We start from the raw sequence: 15025 nt of genomic DNA on the forward strand, positions 1-15025 counted from the left end.
ATTATTCCATAACCTGAAAAATGTGAGTATTTACATTTAATTATAGTATGATTAAAAAAAAAAAAAAAGTTTTGCATAGCAGACCCGTAGTAGAGCCTTAAATTCTAATGTGATAAGATACCTTTCTCTTTGTTGATTATTCTTTTTTGAAATGTGGGTTTATCTTTATCAGCAGAAATTAACTCCAAGGCTTCCTTTTCAGGGCAGATCCTTCTTGGTCTCATTTTCTGTCAAAATTGACTGCAAGCAGGGAAAAACATTAACCTGTTATACAACACCAATGCACCTTTACATACAGACTAACACTGCTACGTGCAATAACTATTTATTATTTACTTTATGTACATACTTCATTCATGATAATATAAATACTTGCATTGTGCATACTGTAAATAAGATCTTTCACGTTCATTCTTAGACTTCCTTCATACTTTTTTTATGTTCGTTATGTTTTTCACCAGAAAGTAGCCCCAATTTCATTGCACCATTGTGTTGTAAAATGACAATAAAGGGCACTCTATTCTATTCTACTTTTTTATCAAATAGGTTGTCTACCCTTACTATTAATTGCTTAATACTTTACTAAGAATATGTAAACCTGTGGACCTTACCGCTCTCTTGATGCTCAAAAACAGGTTTGAGGGGTGATTCTTGGTGCACAGTGCTCCAACCAATATTGCAAACTGCAATGAGGCCAGTCGTATTTATATGGTCCTGCCTGCTCAATGCAAATGAGACCTGTCTGTTTTCGACCTACATACCAGGTTGAATGTAACGACCTATTGACGTTGAGCATTACTTAAAAATTTGCATCAACGTAGAGCAAGGCTGGAGGTGACGACCTGACCCCTCTCTTCCACTCAATCGAAACCAGAATTTACCCACTTCTAACTTCTAACTCAATCGAAACCAGAATTACATTCAACCTGGTATGTAAGGACCAAAGTAAGGTCGAAAACAGACAGGCAATAACGTGCATTGAGCAGGCAGGAAGTTAGAAGTCACACTTCTAACTAAACTTGTAAGAAGTCACAGTTCTAGCAGGCTTCTAACTAAACCCTAACCGTAAATTATGGTTTCCATTGAGTCAAGATGACTCTTTGGTTCCCTGGACTGGTAGACAATCTGTTTGTGGACCTTTTTTTGAGCATCAAGAGAGCGGCGAGGTCCACAATAATGCACAATTGGTTGGAGAAGTTGAATAAGTAGTTTGCATTATTGGTTGCAAACCAATTGTGTATTATTGTTGACCTTACCGCTCTCTTGATGCTCAAAAAAAGGTTTGAGGGTTGATTCTTGGTGCACAGTGCTCCAACCACACAAACACACACCACACACAAACACACACCACAAACACACCACACACAAACACACCACACACAAACACACCACACACCCACACACCACACACATCACACACCACACACAACACCCAAACAACACCCACACAAACACACCACACGCACACACACCACACACCCACACACCACACACACCACACACATCACACACCACACACAACACACACAACACATAACACACACACAACACCCACACACACCACACCCACATAACACACACACCACACAACACCCACACACACACAACACACACACCACACAAACACACCACAAACACCACACCACAAACACCACACACAAACACACCACACAAACACACCACACACACACACCACACACCACATACATCACACACCACACACATCACACACAACACACACACAACACACACACAACACACACACAACACACACACCACACACAAACACACACCACAAACACACCACAAACACCACACACAAACACACCACACACAAACACACCACACACAAACACACCACACACAAACACACCACACACACACACACCACACACATCACACACCACACACAACACCCACACAACACCCACACAACAAACACACACCACACACACACACACACCACACACACACAACACATAACACACACACACAACACACACCACACCCACACCACACCCACACAACACACACACACACACCACACAACCCTAAACCACACCACACACAACACCCAAACAACACCCACACAACACCCACACAACAAACACACACCACACACACACACACACAACACATAACACACACACAACACCCACACAACACACACACACCACACAACCCTAACCCTAACCCACATCACACACCACACACACAACACACACACCACACAAACACACCACAAACACCACACACACACACCACAAACACCAGACACAAACACACCACACACAAACACACCACACACAAACACACCACACACATCAGACACCACACACACACAACACAACACACCACACCACACAACCCTAACCCTAATCACACACCACACACACACACCACACAACACCCCCACACACACAACACACACACACAAACACACCACAAAAACACCACACACACGCACAACACACACACACAGCACCCACACAACACCCACGCATCACACACACACCACACACAAACACCACACAGACATAGACCACACACACACCACAAACACCACACAAACACACCACAAAAACACCACACACACCCACCACACCACACACACAACACATAACACCCACACAACACACACCACCCACACATCTCACACCACACAAACACACCACAAGCACAACACACACACAACACCCAAACAACACACACACACAAACACCACACAAACACACCACAAAACCACACACACACCACACAAACACACCACAAAAACACTACACACACACACCACACAAAGACCACACACACACTACACACACACCACAGAAAGACCACACACACACACCACAACACACCCACCCACCACACCCACCCACCACACACACACCACACCCACAAACACAACACACAAACACCACACTCACACCACACAAACTCACACAAACACACACACCCACCACACTAAATATCAATGGCAACATTTCGGGATTGATTTAATGAATTTGCGTCAGAGAATTCTGAATTTGTTTCAGTATGCAGCTCTCGAGCAGACATTTAAACACAATTTGAAAAAAAGAAAAAAAAAAAAAAAAAACATTTCACACTGTTAGGTTACGGATTCTAGTTATTGATCTGACTCCAAATTGCGATCAACACTTAACACATAAATTGCTATGTCCTAATCCACACACTGGCGCACCTAACAATTTTGCGAGTTCGTTCTGTCAAAGAGAAGACCAGTAGATCAATCAGACCAAATTTACCAATTGTTTATTCCTGACAAAGCGCACTAATACAGGCCTGGGTCCCGGGTCCCTCACACTAAAACTCGTGCGTTTTTGTGACCACCAAAAGACGACACATTCTTCCGGGTTGCCCAGTTTTAAAGAAACACAATATGAATATTAAAGCATGCAAAATATTGTGAGATGATTGGTCGATGGCCATCTCCTCCCCGTCCAGGTGTCGCTGAGGTCAGGCGGTTGGGTTTTCCCCTCGAAGTCCGGTCTCATAGACGTGCTGTTGTTCTCGTTCCTTCACCGACCTTGGGATGGTCTCCTCCGGTACTCCCTATCCGGGCCTATTCCACAACACTTCGAAGAAAACAAGTTCATGCAGTTTGCCTGCACATTCCTCGGCCCCCACCAATCCACACGAGCACTCCAATACTAGATATTAATATGATTATAAGTTTAACACAACCTTAAAAAATATTTTTGCAAACTCCCGAAAGCACATTTTCCTTTAACACGAAGCTGCGCAGGGCGACGCCTCCAGGGAAGCGGGTCTCCCTCAAAACTCGGTGAGCGATGCCACAGCGGTCTGTTCACCTCTGATCAGATCGTGTCACATCCCGGTCGCCATCTGCAGAAACAGAAACAAATGTTAGAAACTCAAAGAGCACCCCAAGTTGTCGGGCACTTGCTTACTTGATCACAGCGGCTAGCTACTATTGGTGACCGTCGCCGGGTTGGATCGGATCGGGTCAGGCCGTGCGCCCCCCCCCCCCTTTTGCGTCTGGCCTGCAAATGGCAGAACATGCAATGAGTTGGGCGCTGCTCGCATCATTACGTCTTCCTCGTGGACCGGCTCGCCCAAACACCGCCCCCTACACCTAGAGAAAAAAGGACACACAGCTTAGATCAGTGGTTCCCAAACTTTTTCAGGCCAGTGAATTCCTAGCGCCCCCCCCGTCGACTGACTCGTCCTACCGCACATGTTGTGTACAAATCGTCCCCCCCCCCCGTGAGAGACGGCAAGAAACGACAAACATTTGCTCCCTTACCTGAGAAAATGACACGCGCTCGGTGGCACCTGCATTTGAGAACTCCCCTTGAGCGCGAAAATCGTGCAACAAACACGGCGTCCGTCGTGGAAAACGGCAGGAGACGACAAACATTTGCTAGCATGCTAGCTTACCTGAGAAACCGTCCGCCGCCACGCGCTCGGTGGCACCTGCATATGATAAGTCCCCTTGAGCACACCGGTCTTCAATTTACCGAAAGCCCTGACGTCACATCCGTCAATTCAAATCTTCTTCTCCTGATCGTCCAACGGCGCTCCGCACACTGACGCTGCCAGGTGGTCGCCTGTCATGGTGACTACTGTGGAAAGGGTTGCCTCGGACTATCCGATGAAAAATTGAACACCGAGCATGTTTGGATGGAGGATACCCTATCAATAGGACCAAATCTCCTTTTGTTTCCGAGCAGGCTCTGGTCGAGTGGTTAACGCCTTTGCCTTCAATCCAATGAAAATATTTGTATCGATAGTTCATCCTAAAAGGAATTGTTCTTACAAAAATTCTGCGGCCGTTGCAGTGGACTCATTTTCAATTCAGTTGTTAAGAAACACCACACCGTTGCACAGAGACAATTCTTGAGTCATATCAAATAAATGATTTTCAAACGGGTCCAAACAAGTTTTTCCGGTGGCACCTGCATAGGATAACTAGTGTTGGCTGGTGAGTGAACGATTCGTTCAAAAAAGAACGAATCTTTTCAGCGAACGAGAGTGAACGAATCACTTCCTAAAGTGATTCGTTCTTTTTTTTTTCCTTTCATATATAACCTCAACCAGTAGCGTGAAAGGTTTTTGGTCACTTTCACGCAGGTGCGCTTAACGAGGGAATCAAATGGACACTCCATTAAGTACACCGCCATTTTCAAGTGTACCTAATAACAGGCCACTTTATTAGGGAAATATCATGGTCAAAGGTCACAGGTGTCAAGCTCTAGTCCTCGGGTCCACGTTCCAATATGTTTTCCAAGTGACCCTCGTTAAGCGCGCCTGCGTGAAAAGTTTTAGCTCCTGCGGAACGTGAAAGGAGCTAAAACCTTTCTCGCAGGTGCGCTTAACGAGGGAATCGCACGGACACTCCATTAGGTACACCGCCATTTTCAAGTGTACCTAATAACAGGCCAGTTCATTAGGGAAAAATAATGGCCAAAGCTTAACTGAAAGTGAAAAGTGCCACACCCGCCCTCACCCCCAATTTCTGATTGGCTGTTTGATCTGTGACGTCACACGGACACTCCTTTAGGTACGCCGCCATTTTCAGGTGTACCTAATAACAGGTCACTTCATCAGGGAAAAATCATGGCCAAGGCTGAACTGAAAGTGCCACACCCACCCTCACCCCCACCTCCTGATTGGCTGGTTGATCTGTGACGTCACACGGGCACTCCATTAGGTACACCACCATTTGGTTTTCAAGTGTACCTAATAACTTTATGGATTTTTTTGTACGTGTCAAGAATGTGCATTTGACTACTTGCTCTTTATTTTGGGGGACACCAACACAAATTACACAATGTAAAACATATACATATTGTCATATAAAGCAGATAACCAAATGTCAAATTTTTGTTTTCATGCCCAAAAAAATAAAAACAAGGAATAAAACACCAGACAAGTTTTAACAGGTTTTAATGTTTATTAAAATAATAATAATAATAAAAGTACATTTCAAACCAGCAATCTAATGTGAAATTGCAGTAGATATATTGGATAACAATATTTAGGTGTATATATGCATACACGTTATTTAAAAACTACTAAGTGTTATAAAATCAAGATTACCCAAAGAGAAGCATCATCTCCCCGTTGTTGCATAACGGCGCATCCCTTCATGCAATAAAGTTAGCCGTTAGCTTGGAGAAAAGGCGCATAAAAGAAGTGGTGTTGCAGTGAGTGGTTCTTTCTTTCCTTGGCAAATCGTAAATCGACATTATGGCTTACATAGTTCACGCCAGGAGGGAGACGCAACACGTTCACTGACTGATCCGTTGAGGCACGGGAAGGAAGGCAGTTGATCCATTGACTCGTTCGCGAAATGGGAAAGTCAGGATTTGTTCCCTCACTCATCCGCTCTCGCGATGAACTGGAAATGCGAATCACTCACTCACTCATTCGTTCGTTGGTGAAGGGGAAATGCAATTCACGACTCGTTCGTAAACAGGAAGTTACGTCATTTTCTTCTTCGTTTTGTTTTGCGGCGAGGTGGCACCAGCTTCAATGGGCATTACTGACACCTACTGGTTGAAGTCATACGAACTGAAAAAAGAACGAATCACTTCAGGAAGTGATTCGGTCACTCTCGTTCACAGAAAAGACTCATTCTTTTGAACGAATCGTTCACTCATGAGCCAACACTAGTGTAGGTGTTGTATTATAGAAAGAAATGTGTGAATAACCGAGCCAATTATTATTATATATATTTTATTTATTATATATAATAATTTGGTGTATTGCTTAGTTGTGTGTGTTATTGAAGTTAAAAAAAAAAAAAAAAAGATCAGTGTGTGTATGTGTGGGGGGGGAGGGACGATTCGTTGAACGACTCGTTTGAACGAATCTTTTGAGTGAACTGATTCTAAAGATTTAACTTAAAAGAACTGGAATGCACATCACTAGGGCCGATTGCACCATGATGACATCAAAGTTGTGAAAATCTGCAGATGAAAACACTTTAATTTCCAGGTGACTCTTGTAAATACAAACTAGAAAACAAAAGGATAATGTTGGAGTCAGACAACCTGGCTCTGAGTGTCTACACGACAACCACTAACTACGACTACTACAAAAAATATAAAGAAATCCCACAGTAGCATATACATTATAAAACAGGAAATATCACACTACAGGATACAGAAGAAAATGAAGGAATGAAAGTTTTTCGAGAGTTTCTACTCGTGACGGGAAATCTTGTCCTACTCGTTGGGATTGGGGTTGGCGTCAGGATACTGAGAGAGGTCAAAGGTGAGCACCTTGCTGATGACGCAGTCTCCTTGCTGTGGACGAGAAGGAAGGAAAGAGTCACGAGATGCGGCGCGGAACTTCAAATCAAAGAGGTCGATATTCACTAATAGGAGCACAGGGACGTGTTCCTGGCAGATTTTTGAGAAGTCCCAATTTTAAGCTTGCACCACAACAAGATAGGAGCCACAGAAGCTCCCCATACAAGTCACTCTTCCTACAGAACAATAAATTCTTGTTGTGTGTGTATCATAAATTTTATTTATGGTCCAGATGATTAAAAACAAGTAAAAATATATTAAAGTAAAAATATATTAAATATATTTAAAAATGACATAAAAGTATAATCAACAACCAAATAAATAAATGAATAAAGAAATTGTAAAAAAAAAAAGGTAATATGATAAATGACCCCAGAGAACAGAAATAAAGTTGTGCGTTCAGTAAAAATATATTAAATATATATAAAAATGGCATAAAAGTATCATCTAATCTCCGCCAGCATCACGCTGAGCACGGGGGCCCCCCAGGGCTGCGTGCTCAGTCCATTGCTCTTCACCCTGCTGACGCATGACTGCACTGCGACCTACAGCGACAACCGCATAGTGAAGTTTGCTGACGACACGACTCTGGTGGGTCTCATCACGAAGGGCGACGAGACTCGGTACAGGTCGGAAGTTGACCTTCTGACCACGTGGTGCAGGGACAACAACCTCCTGCTGAACGTCAATAAGACCAAGGAAATCATTGTTGACTTCCGGAAGGGTCACACAACACACCTGCCGCTGATCATCGACGGTGCTGTGGTGGAGAGGGTGAGCTGCACCAAGTTCCTGGGGGTGGACATCAGTGAGGACCTCTCCTGGTCCGCCAACACCTCGTCACTGGCAAAGAAAGCTCAGCGCCGCCTGTACTTCCTGCGGAAGCTCAGGCGTGCATGTGCTCCTCAGGCAGTCCTGTCTACATTCTACCGTGGCACCATTGAGAGCGTCCTCACCAGTTGCATCGCTGTCTGGGGTGGTAACTGCACTGAACAGAACTTGAAGGCCCAGCGCATAGTGAATACGGCTGGTAAGATTATTGGTGCTTCGCTCCCCTCCCTGAAGGACATTTACACCTCCCATCTCGCCCGCAAGGCAACCTCGATTGCCAGAGATGTGAGTCACCCGGCTCACTCTTTGTTTGACCTTCTGCCCTCTGGGAAGAGGTACAGGAGCCTGCGCTCCCGCACCACCAGACTCGCCAACAGCTTCTTTTTCCAGGCTGTTAGGGCCCTGAACTCGCTACCCCCTTCTGCGTAGCGTGCGGCACTGTTGCGCTATTTTCGGGAATGTCTGCTGTACTTGCTCCTTTTTTTTCCTGCTCCTCTTATTTATTTATTTATTGTTGTGTTATTTATTCATTATTTATTCAGCACGCTTTTGTTTTACTTGTTTACTTGTTTGTCTGTTGTGAGCCATGTCTTGTCACCGTGGGATAGGGGGGAACGAAATTTCGGTTTCTTTGTGTGTCTTTGGCATGTGGAGAAATTGACAATAAAGCTGACTTTGACTTTGATCTATAAATAAATAAATAAAATTTATTTATTTATATAAATAGTTTAAAAAATAAATAAATAAGGTAATATAGCAGAATTTCCTCTCACGATGAATATTGGAGAAAAAAAAAAGTGGCGGCTAAAGAAAAGCTACGCACCTCGGGATAGACGCCGATGAGCGAGTCGGCTTTGGTGTAAAACTCCTCCTTGAGGGAGATGACGATGGCCTGGAAGTTCTCCACCGACTGGTCTTTGATGTAATTGGCCACCTTGGAGCGGGAAACAGAAATTTCATTTGCAGTCCTAATGACGACACGTAATGACGACGAGGACGGACCTTGCCGATGTTGGTGTTGTCGAGAGCGGCGTCGATCTCGTCCAGCACGAAGAAGGGCGCCGGTTTGTAGCTGAGGGAGAAAAAAGTTAGCTTGAAGCAAGAGTTGAAAGCTGCCACCTTGCTCTCACCTGTGAATGGCGAAGAGGAGAGCCAAGGCCGCCACCGTCTTCTCTCCTCCGGACAGGTTGTCCATTGGCCGGAACCTCTTTCCGGGAGCCACGCAGTTGTAGTTGATGCCGTCCAAGTAGGGCTCCTCTGGATTTTCTGGGCCGAGGAAAGCCTACGAGAGGAACGAGAGGAGCTGTTTCATTTTGGATGCTTGCCGCTCTCAAATATGAGGTGAGAGTGGTAATGACCTGCGCGCTGCTGTTGCGTGAGAGAGCCTTGTAGATCTCGTCGATATTGTTGGCCACGGACTCAAAGCAGGTATTGAAGCGATCGAAGCGTTCCTTCTTGATCTGCTCAAAGGCCTGCTTGGCCTTCTTGGCCCTCTTACGAGCAGCCTCAAACTCTGGGCGCAGAAAAAAAGGGGTGAGTGTCACACGTGGAGCTCAAAACGGACTTTTGGGCTGGCAGCTCACCGTCACTGGTCTCTTGGAACTTGTCCCTGACGCTCTCCAGCTTCTCCATGGCCTTCATATTGGGGGCGCTGATCCTCTGCAGGATGCTCTGCTGCTCGTTCAGACGCTGCTGGAGCGTGTTGGTCTCCGCCTTTATCTCCTCCTCGGACAAGGTGTCCTGCAGGAATTTCAGAATCGATTTGTAATTTTGTAATTGTTACCTAAGAAAGCGTCTCAGCACTTTTGTACATCACGACGCATCCCACGGCGGCTACCTTGAGATCTTCAGACAGGTTGCTGTAGTCGATCTCAATGAGAGCCTCTTTGGCCAGAACGCTGCTGGACGTCCTCTGGCTGCTCGACTCCTCTGTCTGGGAGCTCCCCTAAATATGCAAATGAGAGGAAGTGACGGCGGTGGTCCCAAAAGACGCACGGCCACGCTCCAGCTTGCCTGGCCTACCTCGCCCTGGCTGATGTCGTCCATGGTTCCTGAGCGAAGCGGCAAGCGGATGTCCTGCATTTTGCAGGCCTGCAGCAGGTTGTGGCGGTCACTGCGCTTCTGCTCTAGTTTGGTCTCGATGGCCGTCACTTCCTTCTGGAGTTGCGTCAGCTCCCTGGGAAACGGCGACGTGAGTTCTCGTAGCACCGGCCAAACGTCTCGGCTCGCGGCAAGAGCTTACTTGTTGGCGCCGCCCAGTTTCTTGCGGATCTCCTCCATGTCGCGGTTCTTGTCGTTGACCTCGGATTTCTTGGTGAGGTGCTGGTTCTTCAGGTCTTGCAGCTGAGCCATGGTCTCATCGATGATCTTCATATGTCTATGCTCCTCCTGGCACAAAAAAAAAAAGACCAAAAAGGAGACACGTGAGCCAAGAAAGCAAAACGGAGAAATGAGCCGTACCTTCTTAAGTCGTTCGATTTCAGCCTCGTCCTTCTTGACCGTCTGCTCCCACATCATGACCTTCTCCTGGTCCTCCTTCAGCTGGTTCTTCTCATAGTCCACCTGAATTCCTAGGCGGGTTTTCTGGGTCTCAAACTCGAGACTGAGAAAATAATTCAAGCAAGATCAGTCAAGTGACTTGACAACAAGCAGTGATTCTTGATCCTCTGTCAAGAAGGATGAAGACGAGTGCACCCGAGTTAGCTTACCGCTTCTTAGCGATCTCATTCTGCCTCTTCACCTTCTCCTCCTCAAACTCTCGGATGTTCCTCACTCCAATCTCCTTGCAGAACTCAATAAAGACTTCGTCTTCCACCTGAAGAGCATCGAGACGCGTCAGCACCCCGGCCGGCCACGCGACAAAGACGAGCAAGATCCGCTAGGTAGCTCACCAGGTTCATGCGGTCCCTGAGGTCAGTGATTTCTCGCTCGCGCGACTGGATGATCCTCTTGATCTCGTTGATGCGAGGACCAAAGTTTGCCAGCTCGCTCTCCAACTTGGACTTCTCCTGCGGGGGGCACGGGGGTGTTCACAAGGAAGAGGAGGCAAGGGAGGAGGAAGGATCAAGCTTACCTGCATGTTTAGCGAGAGGTGGCGGGTTTTGGTCTGCTCCAGGTCACTCTGGGAATACTTGAGCCTCATCTGCAGGCCGTGCGCCTGCGACTGAACCTGACGCAGCTCCGCCTCTTTCCGCTTAGCTTTCATTTGCTCCTGTAAAGCAAAGCATTGCTAAAAGTTTTGCTTAAAAAATGTCTCCAAAGAAGGATGAGCCAAATGACCTTGAGCTCATCAGTAAGTTTCTCCTTCTTCTCTTTGAGCTTGTCCACTGCTTTTTCATCCCAGCGTCTGGCCTTGGCCTTCAGGTCGCTGGCTCCTCCTGAGATGACTCCAGATTTTTGGAAAAGGGTTCCGTCCAGGGCCACAGTCTGGATGTGTGCGGACAAGCAGAGGATGAGGAAAATTCAGAGCCGAAAAGGCCCACACGGGGAGAGCAGAACATTTATTTCTATCTTGTGGCCCGGTACGGTACCTTGTGCCTGTACGGGCCTCCGAAGGCAATCCTCCTGGCGTCCTCCACGTTATCGCACACCAGAGCGTTGCCGCAGGCGTACTGCAGAGCTTTCTTGATGTGAGGAGGCTCGTAACGAATCACGTCAATCACCAGCTTGGCTCCTCGCAGCTCTCGAAGTTTCTCGTCGGTTGGCTTCACCTGTCGTTGGGCCCAAAAAAAAAGTCTACATCAAGGCAAGCAAAAAATATATTTTCATACCGTCACAGGGGAGGAACTTTTTTTTCAACGACCCAACAACAACAATTGGCCGTTCACCTCCAGGTAGTCGAGAGGCAGGAAGGTCTCCGGCTCTCCTCTCTGCTCCTTGATGTACTGGATACAATCTCTTCCCGTCTTCTCGGAATCAACAATGATGGCGTCCATGTTCTTTCCCAGAACTTTAGTGACAGCGATCTGATATTTCTTCTGAGTGGGCTGGCACAAGTCAATCAGGCGGCCATACTGCAGGAAGAAGAATAGAATAAGCGCTGTCATCTGAATTTACGTGAAAGCACCCGAGGCGATTCCTCACCACTGAGCCGGGGTAGAGTCGCTTGATGCTCTCCATGATTTCAGCCTTTCGTTGCTGTCGACTGTTCTCCTGCCTGTCGATCCTGGCGTCGCCGAGCTGCTCCATGACCTTGGTGGAAAAACACGACGATGGTGACATTTTGAACACGCGTGACAGAGCGTGCCAACGTAGCTACCTGATTCAGCTCCATGTTGATCTCATCAATCCTCCTCTTGGCCAGTTCCACTTCTTCAGTCAGTTCCTCCTCCATGCGTTTCTGCTCATCCAGAGATTGCCTGCGTAGAGGAAGCCGGGTTCAGTGAATGAAGCGAGACGATTCAAAGAGCTTCTTACAGAACGGCCGAGCCCACCTGCTGGTAGTGATGTAATCCTCCAATTTCTCAATTCGCTTCTGGTTCTCCTCAATCTCACGAATCTTCTGTTTGATTTTGGCCTGCAAAAGGGGTTGGTGACTATTTGTAGTTGCTCAAATGGTGCAAGGGCGTCGTCTTTTACCTCCGTCTCCACTTTCTTCCTCTCCTCCAAGTCAAGGCGGTCCTGGTCAGCTTTCTGGTCCCTGTTGAACTTCTCCAACTCCTGCGCCAACGTGGCTGCACGTTTGCTAGCCTCCTCCTTCAGTCGATGGTACTGCTTGACCTGCAAATGCAATGCCGCGTGGATATTATTATTTATTATTATTTTAGGGGCGGGGCTTCCTATTTGTTGAAACCGAGTCAAATGGAAAACAGACAAAATTCAAGTACCTGGTTCTCCTCCAGGGTTAGGTCCTGGCCCTGGCTCTGCGCTTCCTCCTCCATGCGCTCTTCAAAATCTTGCTTGGCGAGCTCCACCGCTTTCATCTCCTTGTCCAGCTCGTCCATGTCCCCCTTGCGCTTCTTGTACATCTTCTGGGCGTTCTGCAACGATTTACGGGCCGCCTCGAGCTTCTTGATTTTGTGCGACGTGTTCTCTTTGGCCTTGATGTACTGCGGCCTTTTTTGGTTTAACTCAGAGTCCTTCTCTCTGGGGGGGCAGAAGTCAAGCAATCAGTGAGATGCGAGCCAAACGGAAAAGCAACTTCGAAACGGTAAGAGCAGCGCGAGAACTCACTTGATCTCTTTCTCAATTGTCTGCTGCTCCCTCATGAGCCTTCCGAGCTCCTTCTTCTTGTCTTTCAGCTCCTCCTCCACGTGGTCCATCCTCTTGCGGTCCTTGTCGATCTCCTTGTTGCGCTGACCCAGCTCTTTGTTCAGCTTCTCGATCTCCGTCTCATTGTGGTAGAGTTTGAAGAGCTGCAGCTGAACACTGGCCCTGGCCACTTCATCCTTCAGTCGCTGGTAGCGCTCAGCCTTGATGAAAAAACAAAAGTGGCAGTTATGAATCTTCTGCTTGTGCTCAAAAGGCTCACTCACTCACCTCCTCTTTCTCTTGCTTGGCCTCTTTGCGCTCGGCTGCAATGTTCTTCTTGCGATGGTAATTGAACTGTGTGTCCTCCTCTGCTTTCACCATCTCCTTCTTCCTTCGGTCATACTCCTGGGCCAGCTCCCCTGAGCGTGAGATCTCCTCAAAGAGAGCAGTGCGCTCCTTTGGGTTCTTCATGGCAATCGATTCTACGGCTCCCTAGAGAAACAATCGCAAACACAGAGTGGAAAAAGCTTATCATTTATTTGAATGGTCTTTTTTTAAATCAATATAAATTCTCTGACGTTTATGAAGAGCACAAAAAAATGTTCATCGATACTCTGGCTCACCTGGAAAACCAAGAAGTTTCGAGCCTTGATGAGAATGCCGAGTTTCTCCAGCTGCTCGCTGTAATCTGGCAAGCCCACCACTTTGTTGTTGATGCGGTATTCAGAGGAGGAACCTGACACATAATCAGGGGATACGTTAAAAGTTCTGCGAAGGCAAGATTATTTTGGGTGCCTGCAAGTTTGTGTCTACTTGCTCAAAAATTACAAAACTTGTCTCAGACAAAACTCAAGGCCACAACAAAAGTAGATCGTCGTACCGATGATCATTCTGGTGAAGGATCGCTCCTCTCCGTTGTCCTCCTGGTAGACCATACTAACAAAAGCTCTGTTGGCAGCTGGTTTTCCAACAGGTGCCCCGTGGATCAGATCTTTCAGAGTCTTCACACGCAAGTTACTGGTCTTCTCCGCCAACACAAAGCTGATAGCATCCATAAGATTTGATTTTCCTGCAGAAACGATTAGACGTATTATTATTACATTGCGTAATTGTTTCTTGGCTGTCTATGAAACGTACATGAGCACGTGAGACACGCCCATTACGTGCTGAATATATATATGCAGAATATACATTTTACTCAGTTCAATGCATTTGCAAAACAATAGTTTTTTTTGTCCAGTACCGATAGCCAGAAATTTGCATTAGCAAACATACCAGATCCATTGGGGCCGATGATCGCCGTGAATTTATGAAAAGGTCCAATGATTTGTCGTCCTTTGTATGACTTGAAGTTTTCGATCTCGATGAGTTTTAGGTAACCCATGGTAGTTGCAATTCAGTATTTGCACGTAAAAAAAAAAAAACTCAGGAAAAGCAAGTTTTAGCTAATGCAAGCAAGCAATGCCTACTCGAAGAGCTCTCACAACAAAAGCATGCAAAAATAAATTAATCTCTCCACTCAGTCGAATGCCGGACAATACGACCACTTTATCGTGGTATGCACCTAGTAGTTAATCTTTGCAATTCAGTCATAATGTCGACGAATCGGGCACGACGCGGTGCTGACAACAATGCGCCATTTTACAATCCAACAGGAAGGGCTTTGAGCGCGAGAGCTGTAAGCTTGCAGTTTCTCGCGAGAT

The 15025-nt window shown here is 46.5% G+C and overlaps 1 protein-coding gene and 1 long non-coding RNA gene across 2 annotated transcripts; both read right to left on the reverse strand.

Moving 5' to 3' along the window:
• Positions 1 to 3050: 3050 nt before the first annotated feature.
• LOC148401501 (uncharacterized) lies at positions 3051 to 4589 on the reverse strand. The gene is made up of 3 exons (XR_015857118.1): positions 4423 to 4589; positions 3933 to 4025; positions 3051 to 3867 (listed from the first exon to the last, which is right to left on the reverse strand). It is a non-coding gene; the product is annotated as an uncharacterized LOC148401501 (long non-coding RNA).
• Positions 4590 to 6957: 2368 nt separating this feature from the next.
• On the reverse strand, positions 6958 to 14989 carry smc1a (structural maintenance of chromosomes 1A). Its single transcript, XM_088358799.1, has 26 exons — positions 14598 to 14989; positions 14203 to 14391; positions 13946 to 14058; positions 13611 to 13814; positions 13305 to 13543; positions 12959 to 13217; positions 12711 to 12851; positions 12566 to 12648; positions 12391 to 12490; positions 12216 to 12323; positions 11960 to 12145; positions 11663 to 11842; positions 11412 to 11558; positions 11206 to 11343; positions 11024 to 11140; positions 10841 to 10947; positions 10593 to 10734; positions 10375 to 10520; positions 10155 to 10308; positions 9970 to 10077; positions 9716 to 9872; positions 9491 to 9645; positions 9263 to 9414; positions 9135 to 9204; positions 8956 to 9066; positions 6958 to 7295 (listed from the first exon to the last, which is right to left on the reverse strand). Exons 1-26 carry the CDS (start codon positions 14704 to 14706, stop codon positions 7215 to 7217), a joined length of 3696 nt encoding a protein of 1231 aa, XP_088214925.1. The 5' UTR covers positions 14707 to 14989; the 3' UTR covers positions 6958 to 7214.
• Between the last annotated feature and the right edge of the window lie 36 nt (positions 14990 to 15025).

Source organism: Syngnathus floridae, chromosome 2 (assembly GCF_059516105.1).
Source record: "Syngnathus floridae isolate MCC-2025c chromosome 2, RoL_Sflo_1.0, whole genome shotgun sequence".
Taxonomy (NCBI): Eukaryota; Metazoa; Chordata; class Actinopteri; order Syngnathiformes; family Syngnathidae; genus Syngnathus; species Syngnathus floridae.